At 47.5% G+C, this 12,108-nt stretch overlaps 1 protein-coding gene across 1 annotated transcript in view; it reads right to left on the bottom strand.

Moving 5' to 3' along the window:
- Positions 1-12,108, bottom strand: part of TEKT5 (tektin 5) — a 65,198-nt gene that overhangs the window by 49,896 nt on the left and 3,194 nt on the right. The window contains exons 2-4 of the mRNA XM_003916526.4: positions 11,347-11,430; positions 10,657-10,727; positions 3,284-3,427 (exon numbers count right to left, since the gene is read on the bottom strand). Of these exons, the coding sequence (XP_003916575.1) occupies positions 3,284-3,427; positions 10,657-10,727; positions 11,347-11,430 (299 nt within the window). The remainder of the gene's footprint in view (positions 1-3,283; positions 3,428-10,656; positions 10,728-11,346; positions 11,431-12,108) is intronic.

The raw sequence follows: 12,108 nt of genomic DNA, 5'->3' as shown, positions 1-12,108 counted from the left end.
TTCCAAGTTCAAGCAATTCTCCTGCCTCAGCCTCCCAAGTAGCTGGGACTACAGGCGAGCACCACCACGCCTGGCTAATTTTTGTATTTTTAGTAGAGATGGGGTTTCACCATGTTGGCCAGGATGGTCTGGATCTCTTGACCTCGTGATTCGCCCACCTCGGCCTCCCAAAGTGCTGTAATTATGGGCGTGAGTCACCATACCCGGCTTCTTTTCAGACATTTTAAAGCACACTTAGGTTGCATGGTGCATAGAAAGTATTAAAAATCATATAGTGTGTGTGATTGTTTTGCCCGGCTTTTGTAGGAGTTAAAAATCAAGCAATAAACAGGCATCTCGGGCTTCTGGAGATAGGAGTGGTACTATGTCAGGTTCAGAGCTTCATCCCACCAAGACCTGAGGCTCCGAGAGTGGGGCATCTTGTTCAAGGCCGCACAACAACGCCCCATCCCAGAACACGGAGGAAAGAGGAGACGATAAGGACAGCAGAGAGAAACACGCAGATTTACTTTGAGTGTCTCTGTTGCCTCTGAAAGGGGGGACACTGTCAATGTCATGAACAGTAACCTCTAAGCCCTTGTTCTCCCCTGCAACAGACAGCTGAGCTCCCCAGAGAAAATAACGTGCTTAATGACATTCTCCCTGGGGAGGAATTTGCCAAAGACAGTCTGCCTCCTCAGCAGGCAGTGTGCCTCAGGAGGGGGAAGTGCTTTCTGGAGTCTATGTCCACTAAAGATGGAGAGGACAGCTGGCCTTGCTGGAGACGCAGGAAGGCACCATTGGTAAAACACATAGGCTCAGTATTCAGTGCCGATTCAGAATCACGGCTCTGTCATTTGCTGTGTGAGCTTGAGCCAATCGATTCACCTCTCTGAGCCTTAGTTTCCTCATTGTAAAATGGAGATAATGGTACTAACCCCCAGGGTTGCTGAGTGTTTAAATGTGAAGTCCTTATCACGGCACTGGACAGAGTAAGCGCCCGAAAAATATTTATTATTCATGAGATGTTGCACATGAAGCTGTCAGCACAATGTCTAGCACACAGCAGACACCAGGTAAAAGGTGTCTCTTCCTGGCCAAGATGGTGAAACCCTGTCCCTACTAAGAATACAAAAATTAGCTGGGCGTGGTGGCACGTGCCTGCAGTCCCAGCTACTTGGGAGGCTGAGGTAGGAGAATCACTTGAACCTGGGAGGCAGAGTTTGCAGTGAGCTGAGATCGTGCCACTGCACTCTGGCCTAGTGACAGAGCGAGACTCTGTCTTAAAAAAAAAGGTGTCTACTGCCATCATCATCATCATCATCATCACTGTTAATCTAGAAAATAGAGATACTGCAATTCAGACAGTCACCAAACATCCTCTTTCATCCGCCCAGACATAGCCCTGCTTTAAGAAAACCCCAAGGCTGGGCATGGTGGCTCACACCTGTAATCCCAGCACTCTGGGAGGCCAAGGCCTGAGGATCACCTGAGGTCAGGAGTTTGAGACCAGCCTGACCAACATGCAGAAACCCCATCTCCACTAAAAATACAAACAAATTAGCTGGACGTGGTGGCGCATGCCTGTAATCCCAGCTACTCGGGAGGCTGAGGCAGGAGAATCGCTTGAACTGGAGACGTGGAGGTTGTGGTGAGCCGAGATCGCACCATTGCACTCCAGCCTGGGCAACAAGAGCAAAACTCTGTCTTGAATAAGTAAATAAATAACAAAACCACAAATACAAAGCCCCAAGCTAGCACATCTGGGAAGCAATTAATTGCCACAAACAGCAGCTCTCTTCTGCAGATGGAGTCTCTAGATGGGGGACTTCAAGTAGCAGGTCCCTCCTGGGTGTAGAAATTGGAGGCTCTGGGGCTGCCAGGTTTCTGGAGAGGAATCTGTTTGGGAAGAGAGACCCTCTGGACTCCCTGTGTAGATGAGGGGGGCCAAGCCCCCAAAGTCCTGCTCACCTTGCCAGTGCCATGGGGGACAGCACCTTGTCAGGAAGAGGAAGAAAGTCCCCAGGAGTTGTCATTACCGTAAGTCCCAAAGGGTCACCTCAGCACTTCGACATTTGTAAGATCCAGAAAGTGACCCCAGGCTTGGGCCAAGGAGACTGCCAAGGAATACCGTCCTTCTCGCTCCCCTTCCTCCCTTCCTGTGGTTCTTCTTTCCCTCCCTTCCTCCTTACACTCATTCTTCCATTCAATAAAAATTTATTGCATACCAACATGTGCCAAGCACAATTCTATGTACTAGAGATTTTTTTTTTTTAAACAGAAGAAGGCGGAACTAAGATAGACCCCACCTTCTTCCTCATCCTAAGCATCTCTCAGACCTCAGACTACCAAGTGGGAAGCATGTTTTCATTCTGCATAAAATCTCACAATTCTGTGATATGCCCAGGATCATGACAGGCTCACAGAAGGCACCACCTCGTAGCTGCTGTGACGAGAAAATGAGGTCACACAGTAAGCACTCGATAAATGTTGGCTGTTATTATTCTATACTAGGCTCTGTGCTTAAAACTTCATACACCCACCTTTTTCATACTCACAGCAGCCCTGGGAATTGAGTACTAATTTTCTCCCAGAGGTATAGATTCAGAAATGGCCCAAAGAAATGAAGTGACTTGCTCAGTGTTAGTGTAGAGGCTGGGATTTGAAGCCAGGCAACCTGGCTCCAGACTCCACTCTCTCTCTCTCTCTCTCTCTCTCTCTCTCTCTCTCTCTGGCTGGTCTGGAAAACTCCTGGAACTCCTGGCCTCAAGCAATTCTCCAGCCTCAGCCTCCCAAAGGGCTGTGACTACAGGGGTAAGCCACCACACCTGGCCAGGCAAGAATTCACTCTCTTAAACCACTATCAGCATCAGCTGACCCCAGGTGGCCTCCCTGCCAAGCTTGTCACTCGTTTGGGAATTTCTTTTTTGGTGAAACTGCTGAGCGGCAGTGGCTGTGCGACCCTCACTAAGCCAATGGCATGCTCTGTCGAAATTTGGATCTTGAACAGTGGGGCAAGGATGGAAAGATGAAGGCACTCTGACCACACAGCTCCCCCTGCCAGGACCTTCCTCTCCAGCCTTCCCCTTGAGTTCGTGGCTCCCCCATAACCCCTTGGGTAAATCCATTTTGTCTTAAGTTAACCCAACTTGGATTCTGCCGCCTGCACTGGAGGATCCCCGTTCGACCACACTACTTCCCACTTAGCTGGCGCACGATGCCACTTCGCCATTCGTTGGCAGGAGCAGAAGCCCTCACTCCAGTTGGACACGCCAGGGATGGGGAGGGGGTGTCTAATACTTACGTGCCATCAATTTTCTCCATGCCGTGGAAGAAGCTGATGCAGTCTGACGTATTTCTCAGGTTAAAGCACTTCTCATCGATGCACTGCGCCGAGCTTTTATCCTCGAGGTCCCTCTCCAGGGCGTGCTGAGCATCTCGGTTATCCCTGCAGGGAGGGAGGAGTCATTCCTGGACTGTGCACCTGCCCAGAATTCCCAGCCTGGGCCACACAGCAGGTGTGTGTTACAAGCCCTGGTCCCCCAGGAAACCCCCCAGTAGCTTCTCAGTCCTCTTCCCACCTCAATGCCCCACCACATACCCAGAGGCTCCCCCCATTCCAAACAGATTTGCCCTTTATTCTTTTTTTTTTTTTTTCCAGAGTCTCACTCTGTCACCCGGGTTGGAGTGCAGTGGTGCAGTCATGGTTTACTGCAGCCTTGAGCTCCCAGGCTCAAGCACTCTTCCCACCTCAGTCTCCTGAGTAGCTAGGACTACAGGCATGCAGCCACCAGCCTGATTAACTTTTTAAATATTTTGTAGACACGGTCTTGCTGTGTTGTGCAAGCTGGTCTTGAATTCCTAGGCTCAAGTGATCCTCCTGCCTCAGTTTCCCAAAGTGTTGAGATTATAGGCGTAAGCCACCACACCTAGCCCCTGTTGTCCTTTAGAAGAAGGATGGGTAAGCATTTACTGTAAAGTGTTGCATGATAAATATTTTAGGCTTTGTGGGTCATATGGTCTCTGTTGCAACTACTGAACTGTGCACGAAAGCAGTCGCAGATATGTAAAAATGGTTGCGGCTTCATCTCAATAAAACTTTATTTAAAAAAACAGATTGTGGGCCAGATTTGTCCCTCCAGCTGTAGCTTGCTGACCTAATTTAGAAGATATCAATCCATACTTTGGCCAACGTCTGATGCAAGTCAAATCACTTCGTAAATCCATCATTGTGTCTGACCCTATGCTGCACACCAAGGGATGAGACATGAATAAGATGACACAGTCACTGCCTTCAAGTTGCTCACAGATTTGTGTGAACAAATACTATATATACACACACACACACACACACACATATATATATCTCAGAAGGGTAAGGCCATTGTGCAGGTTTGAAAATACAAAAAAACACAGAGGAGGAAACCGTTAATTGAGGATGAGAGGGTGGTCAGGGAAGGCTTTCCAAGGAGGTGTCTGAGCTGGGTTTTCACAATAAATTGGAGTAGACATTATGGGGGAATTGCTGCTGGGGGAATGAGAATTCCAAGCCGAGAACATCACACGTGCCAAGGCAGAGAAGCTAGAAACACCAGATGTTTAGGGACCTCGGGATCAGGAACTGGGGGGAGTCAGGGGCTACGTTAGGACAGGGACTAGGTGGAGTCAGTGACTGGGTAAAGACAGAGATTGGGTGGGTTCAGGGACTGGGTTGGGTCGGGGGCTAGGTGAAGACAGGAATTGGGTAGGGTTGGGGCTGGGTGGGGTCAGAGACTGGGCTGAGGTAAAGAGAGGACAATGGATCAGGGCCAGGGCTTAGGCCAGGAGGGCTGGTTGGTATCTTGGCTAAGAAACTTAGACTTAAAGATTACTGCCAAATTCCAGACATTTGAGAACCACTTCCATGATTCTTGTCAAATACCAAACTCTACTTATTTTTCCTTTTTAAAATCACTTTTATTTAATTAATTTTTTTTGAGATGGAGTTTCCCTCTTATCGCTTAGGCTGGAGTGCAGTGGCAGGATCTCAGCTCACTGCAACCTCCGCCTCCTGGGTTCAAGGGGTTCTCCTACCTCAGTCTCCCTAGTAGCTGGGATTACAGGCACCCGCCGCCACTTCTGGGTGATTTTTGTATTTTTTTAGTAGAGACGGGGTTTCATCATGTTGGCCAAGCTGGTCTTGAACTCCTGACCTCAGGCGATCCGCCTGCCTTGGCCTCCCAAAGTACTGGGATTATAGGCGTGAGCCACCGCATTCAGCCTAAAATCACTTTTAAAATGTAAATAAATGTATGATAAAATGAAATTTTACATTCCTGACTTTAAAGAAAAACCCATCACCCTTTCCATCGATAGAAGATCACCTCAGACCTAAATATTAATACTAAGTAGGCACTCACTAAATATTAATAAATATTAATACTAAGTAGGCACTTACTAAATCCTAGCTAGAATCTACTTCCTCCAGAAGGTTCTAAGCCTAGACCTTTTTCTGTTTCCCTGTTGGCTGAAAAAAGAGAGATCAGTTGATGTTACAGACACATAAGCCGCAGCTGAAACTTTGCCTTGGAGTGTTTAGAAGAATTGTAAGAGCAGAGAAGGGAATAACTTCCATTAAGTGAGGGTATGTCAGACACCAGCTAAACTGAGTGTCTCTGTTCTCTTTCTCTCTCTCTCCCTCCCTTCTTGTGTCTATGTCTCTGTCTCTCCAACCTTTGTCTCTTTCTTGGTTTCTCTCTGTCTCAGCCTCTGTGTGTCTCTCTGGGTGTCTCTCTCCCTCTCCTCCATCTATGTCTTTTTTTTTTTTTTTTTTTTTTTTTTCTGTTATGGATGTTGGTTGCGGGTGAGGGATTTCCAGCAGGCCAGGAGCCAGGAAGTGAAATCCTGACAGTAATGGGGGTTCCCACCTATCAGGAAGCATGGGTCACATCGGAGCAGGAGGAACCCCTGACCCGGGGCCCTTGGGGTTTCCAAATTGGCAGAGCCCTGGAGAAATGGGGCCCTGTCCTGCCGAATGAGCTGGAACGTGAAGCGAGGCCAGGATGTGGAAAGCAAACATGGCAGAGAATTAGAGGGAAACCTGGGGACCTCAGAGTCCAGTGTGTCCAGCTGCCTGGCCCTTGCCATGAGGCCTGGGGAAAGAGGAGGCAGTCCTGTCCTCCCTACTTGGCCCACAACCAAGGGCCGGATCAGCGCCAAGCTCACCCTGCTGTCAGCCCACCAGGAAAAGCCCAAACGTGACTTCCTCTGTCAGGAAGAGCCTTTTCTCACCTGGTGTGGCAAGCACACCACCCTGCCCCAATGCAGGCCTCAGGCTTCGCAGAAAACCATGAGCCAGCAGCCTGGTGTTGGCCACCTGAGCAGTTCAGCGGCAGAGCTTCCCCAAGCGCGTGAGGACACACCAGACTCTGCCTGGCTAATGAGGTTCTGGCCAGCTCTCAGTTAATCAGTATAATCCCAATCCCTCTGGCAGCACAAGCTGCCTCCCCGTGAGATGGCAGGAGTCATCTGACACACAGCCACTGCCCAGCGACAAACAGTCTCCATCCAGGGTGGCTCGGCCTCCAGTCTCCACAAAGCGAAATGCTGCCCTCACCTGCTCTCATCCTCTCCCTCACTCACTCTGTGTTTGTTTTCTCTCTCTCTTGCTCTTGCTGTCTGTCTCAGTTGCTCTCATCTCTCTCAGTCTCTATCCAAGCTCAAACATCTCCCTCTCTCTTTCTCTTTCTCTCTCTCTCTCTCACACAGTCTTGCTCTGTGGCCTGGGCTGGAGTGCAGTGGCGTGATCTTGGCTCACTACAACCTCCACCTCCTGGGTTCAAGCCATTCTCCTGCCTCAGCCTCCCGAGTAGCTAGGATTAAAGACATGCATCACTGCCCAGCTAATTTTGTGTTTTTAGTAGAGACGGGGTTTCACCATTTTGGCCAGGCTGGTCTCGAACTCCTGACCGCAAGTGATCCACCCACCTCAGCCTCCCAAAGTGCTGGAATTACAGGCGTGAGCCACCGTACCCGGTCTCTTGTCCTCTTTCTCCATATCTGTCTCTCCTCATCTCTCTGCCTTTCTCTGTCTCTATCTCGTCTCTTGATTTCGCTTTCTGGCATATCTGACTCTGTGCCTCTTTGTCCCTCTGTCTCCCTACTCCCCATCCCTGTCTCTGTTTATCTCTTCATGTCTGTCTCTTTTGATGTCAGTGCTCATCTCTCTCTGTGTGTCTCTCAGTCTCTGGGACTGTCTCCATCTGTCTCAGTCTCCCTGGTTCTCCCAGCTCCCCCGGCCTCTGCTTGCATCATCTGGGGTTGCACAAGCAGCCTCCTGACCCCAGTCTCAGGATTTCTCCTCTGAGGTCCAGCTCCCCACTTCAAATCTGTGATTGGTTCACTCTGCCGGCTCAGACGACACCACTTCCCAAACGTCAGCCCTCCTGTCTCCACCGGCGCCATGGTTTGTCACATCCCATGGCAGTTACAAATGGAAAACCACTCTCTCTTGCCATACATAGAAGATCACAAAAATAACTGGAAGAAAGAACAGAATAGAGAGCCCAGAAATAAATCCAGGCATTTACAGTCAATGGATTTTCAGCAAAGATGCCAAAAACACACAATGCAGAAAGGACAGCTTCTTCCTTTCTTTCTTTCCCAATACCATGTAAAAATGGTATTGATACAAGTGGAAATGTACATGCCGAAGAACAAGTTAGAGCTCTACCTCACACCGTAGACAAAAATCAACTCAAAATAGATTAAAGATTAGCCGGGCATGGTGGCGGGCACATGTAACCCCTGCTACTCAGGAGGCCGAGGCAGAAGAATCACTTGAACCCGGGAGGAGGAGGTTGCAGTCAACCGAGATTGCACCACTGCACTCCAGCCTGGGTGACAGAGGCAGACTCCATCTCAAAAAAAAAAAAAAAAAATAGATTAAAGACTAAAATGTAACACCTGAAACGGTAAAACTACTAGAAGAAAACATAGATGGGGAAAAGTTCCATGACATTGGTCTGGACAATGACCCCAATAGCACAAGAAATCAAAGCAAAAATAGACAAATGAGATTACATCAAACTAAAAAGCTTCTCACAGCAAACAAAACAATCAAGAGAGTGAAGAGACAACCTAAGAAATGGGAGAAAATATTTGCAAACTATACCTCTGATAAGGGGTTACTATCCAAAATATATAAGGAACTCAATAGCAAGAAAACAACCTAGCTTTAAAATGGGCAGTTATTGCGGCCCAATTTACGACAGCCAGGACATGAAATCACCCTAGGTGTCTCATAATAGATGAATGGATGAAGAAAATGTGGCATGTATACACGACAGAATACTACTCAGCCTTGAAAAAGAAGGAAATCCTGTCATTTGCGACAACAAGGATGAGCCTATAGGACATAATGTAAAGTGAAATAAGTCAGGCACAGAAAGACAAATATCTCATGATCTCCCCATATATGTGGAATCTAAAACAATCAAACTAATAAAAGCACAGAGTAGAATGGTGGTTACCAGAGGCTGGGGGTGGGGGATTGAGGAGATGTTGATCAAAGAGTACAAATTTCAGTTTGTCAGGGGGAATAAGTTCCAAAGACATGGTGACCATAGTTAATAACAATGTACTGTGTACTTGAAAATCACTGAGATTTTAACTGTTCTCACCACAAAAAATAAGTATGTGAGGTAACATACATGTTAAGTAGTTCAAATTAGTTCAATGTTTTGAAACATACATGTAATTTCAAAGCATCATGTTTTATATGATACAGCATATACCACTTTTGTCAATTAAAAATGAATAAGTAATTTTTTTAAAAGTGCAAGAAAAATGCAATAAAACAAAGACACTGGCCTGTCCCAATTCTCCCTTTGTTAAAGTTTGCCTGTTTAAATAAGAGTATTTAGGCCGAGCGCAGTGACTCACGCCTATAATCTCAGCACTTTGGGAGCCCAAGGTGGGCAGATCACCTGAGGTCAGGAGTTTGAGACCAGCCTGGCCAACATGGTGAAACACTGTCTCTACTAAAAATACAAAAAAATAGCTAGGTGTGGTGGCATGGGCCTGTAATCCCAGCTACTCGGGAGGCTGAGGCCAGAGATACTTATGAATCTGGGAGGTGGAGGTTGCAGTGAGCTGAGCCCGCACCACTGCACTCCAGCCTGGACAGCAGAGTGAGACTTCGTCTCAAAAAAACAAACAAACAAATAAATATGAATATTTAAGGAATTTTGTTTACTGAATTGATTTTTTATTTTTTATTTTTTTTGAACTTTTGCAGGTACATAGTAGGTGTATATATTTGTGGGAGGTATTTTGATACAGGCGTGCAATTTGTAACAATCACATTAAGGTAACTGGGGTATCCATCCCCTCCAGCATTTATCATTTCTTTGTGTTACAAACATTCCCATTTATACTCTTTTAGCTATTTTTAAATGTGCAATAAATTACTGTTGACTGTAGTCGCCCTGGTGTGCTTAAGGTTTTTTTAAGCAAATCAATTTATAGACAAACTATAGGTAACAGTAGTCCCGGTGACAGGTGGAATTGTGAGAAATTAGGACAGGGGCACACAGACCATCAAACTTCAACTCTGTTTTTGTCCTTTCAGCCATCATCCCTCCTGCTATATTTGCATCTTCTCTGTATACCTCCACCCCTGATGTCTTTCTAGGGGTCTCCAATGTGTCTGTCCCTGACCAAGCTCTTTGCTCTAAGGGTAACTTGCTTGTGATGTCTTTCTTCCTAACATCCAGCACTAACCACTTCGGGGGCTCCAAGGGCTCCTAGAGGAGGAGGTGGGTTCTGGGGTACAGCAAACCAAGACGTGTGCTCCCAGGGCTGCTTTGGAAGCTACCCGGCCCCTCTGCTTCCACCCCAGCCGACCATGTGCACCAGGCAGCGGGACGGACAGCCACTGCCAGGTTGCCAGCCTGTCCCGTGCTTACTGTGTCTCTGTGTCAAGAGTGAATGAAGTGGAAAAACCAGCAGAGCAGCGTGCCCTGAAAGAGTTAAAGGTGAGTGCCAGATACAGGTGGAGGTGAGGCAGCTGCTTCCAGGGGGAGCTGGTGCCAAGGGCTTAGCTATGGGCCCCAAGCCCTGTAAAACCTGTCTCCCTTTAATTATGAGGGGGGTCACCGGGCTTGTCGGGATACTGGTTACATAATTTTGTAAGAACAAAAAGCTGATTTCTTTTGAAGACTTCTGGCTCAATGCATCCACCAGCTCCCTTGCAGAGGTGCCCAGCCCCTGGCCCTGCTACCTAATACCACCCACCCTCTGTCATCTCCCAAGGTTTAGAACTCAAATGGGGAAACCACAGGCTAAGAGGGGCCTCAAGGAGGCCAGCTGCCTCTTGCCAGGGCTCTCGTTGTAAACAAGAGTAACAAGTGACGCACCGGCTTGTGAGAGTCAGTTGTGCACGTCTCAGTAACATCATATTAGCGGCTTAAAATCAGCCATTGTGGTAGCATTTACACCACCCAAACTGGCTGATCCTACATTCAGGACTCTTTTTTTTCCCCCAGAAAGCTGGTTGTTGAACATTTACCAGCACACCACTGACCAAAAGAACCACACAGAGACAAGTGGGCCCCTCTGGCTTGTCCCCCAGAAACCTGGGAGTCCCAAAACAAACCCCAAGGAGAGGGAATTTAAAAAAAAAAAAAAAGCCCTTACCGCATCTGGAGGTCAATCCTTTGAGCTAATTTTCTCATCTGTTGTTGGCAACATTTTAGCAAATCCACTTCCTGAAATGAAAAATGTCAGAAAGAGTGGTGCCTCTTAGAACCTCAGTCTTGTCTCTCAAGCCATAGCCGTCACTTCTCCCCTCCCCTCTCACTGACCACCCTCGACCCCAGGAAGTGAAATGTCAGCGTGGGGCCCCTGCCTCAATCCACGTGACCCCAGGGCCAGGCAGCTAAGGGTTGATTATGGAGGCTCCACCATTGTTTTTCTTTTTATTGCCCTACTTTCTTTTTATAGACTCCCAGAAAAAAAGAAAATTTAGCACCTACTATGTGCCAAGCACTCACTTATAGATTATTTTATCATTACATTAAATAATGCATATGAAGTGGTATAGCCTATGACATATAGTAGGTGCTCAATAAACACTAGTTTTTATTATTGTTATTGGTATATTATTATCATGCCTATTTTGGAGATGAAAAGACTGAGAGTCAAATAACTCCATTTCTCCCTGTTCCTAAATTGCAAACTAGGCCTCCGCCCATGCTTCCTGAGCCCTAGCTTTCCACAGGGTGACACGTGTGGCTTCTGCTCCTGACAGGTAGCTCAGTAATTTCTGTGACCTGCTGGCCGTCCCACCTCCTTCCGGGGGCTGGGCAGACCTAAGAGATACCTTACCCGGATAAGGTTTTTCTCCACGTTGTCATGGACCAAATCAATCCCAATCCTCTTCTCTCGATGGTACAGACACTCCAAGGCCACCTGTGGGAAGCAGCATGACGAGCTTATTCTTCCTGCAGCTGTATGCAGACCCTGAGCAGAAGGCACTCACATCCACCCTTGCCACAATCTGTTCCTTTCTCCCGGAAACCTGGGTGCCTCATGTGACCTCATTACTGTGCATTGGATGGGCTTCTGCCTCCCCTTCTCACCGGATGAGAGCTGTGGGTTGCCACACGACCAATGCATCTGGAGATGCAAGGCCCATGTAGAGAAGGCAGGACAAGGTAGCATCTCAAGAACCAATTTGGATTCCCATAATTGCATCAGCAGCCCCAAGCTTTCCCCAAATACAATAATACATAGAGTAAAACTTCATAATAATTTCAGATAAGATGGTTTTGGCTGCCATCCTCCATGTAGCTTCTCTTCTGACTTCAATCGGGGCTTGGCCACTTCCTATTGTGTGCATTTGGGCAAATTGCTTAACCTCTCTGCTGGTTTCCTCCTACGCTGATGGGTGCCATATTGGTGCCTATCTCGCAGGTCCATTGTGCAGGTGAAGTCGACTTGACAAGTGTAAATCACTGAGAACATTGCCCAAAAATATTACCTGTGAATACGCATGAAAATCCCTCTTTGCAGATCTCCCAGTGGAGGGACAGTTTGGGGAGGTGGTCAGGACAACCCTGCCACACAGCCCTGGGTCTTACAACTCTC

This window comes from Papio anubis, chromosome 18 (genome assembly GCF_008728515.1).
Source record: "Papio anubis isolate 15944 chromosome 18, Panubis1.0, whole genome shotgun sequence".
NCBI lineage: Eukaryota > Metazoa > Chordata > Mammalia > Primates > Cercopithecidae > Papio > Papio anubis.
Note: the sequence above shows the minus strand (reverse complement) of the source record. Positions and strands in the feature narration are given on the sequence as shown.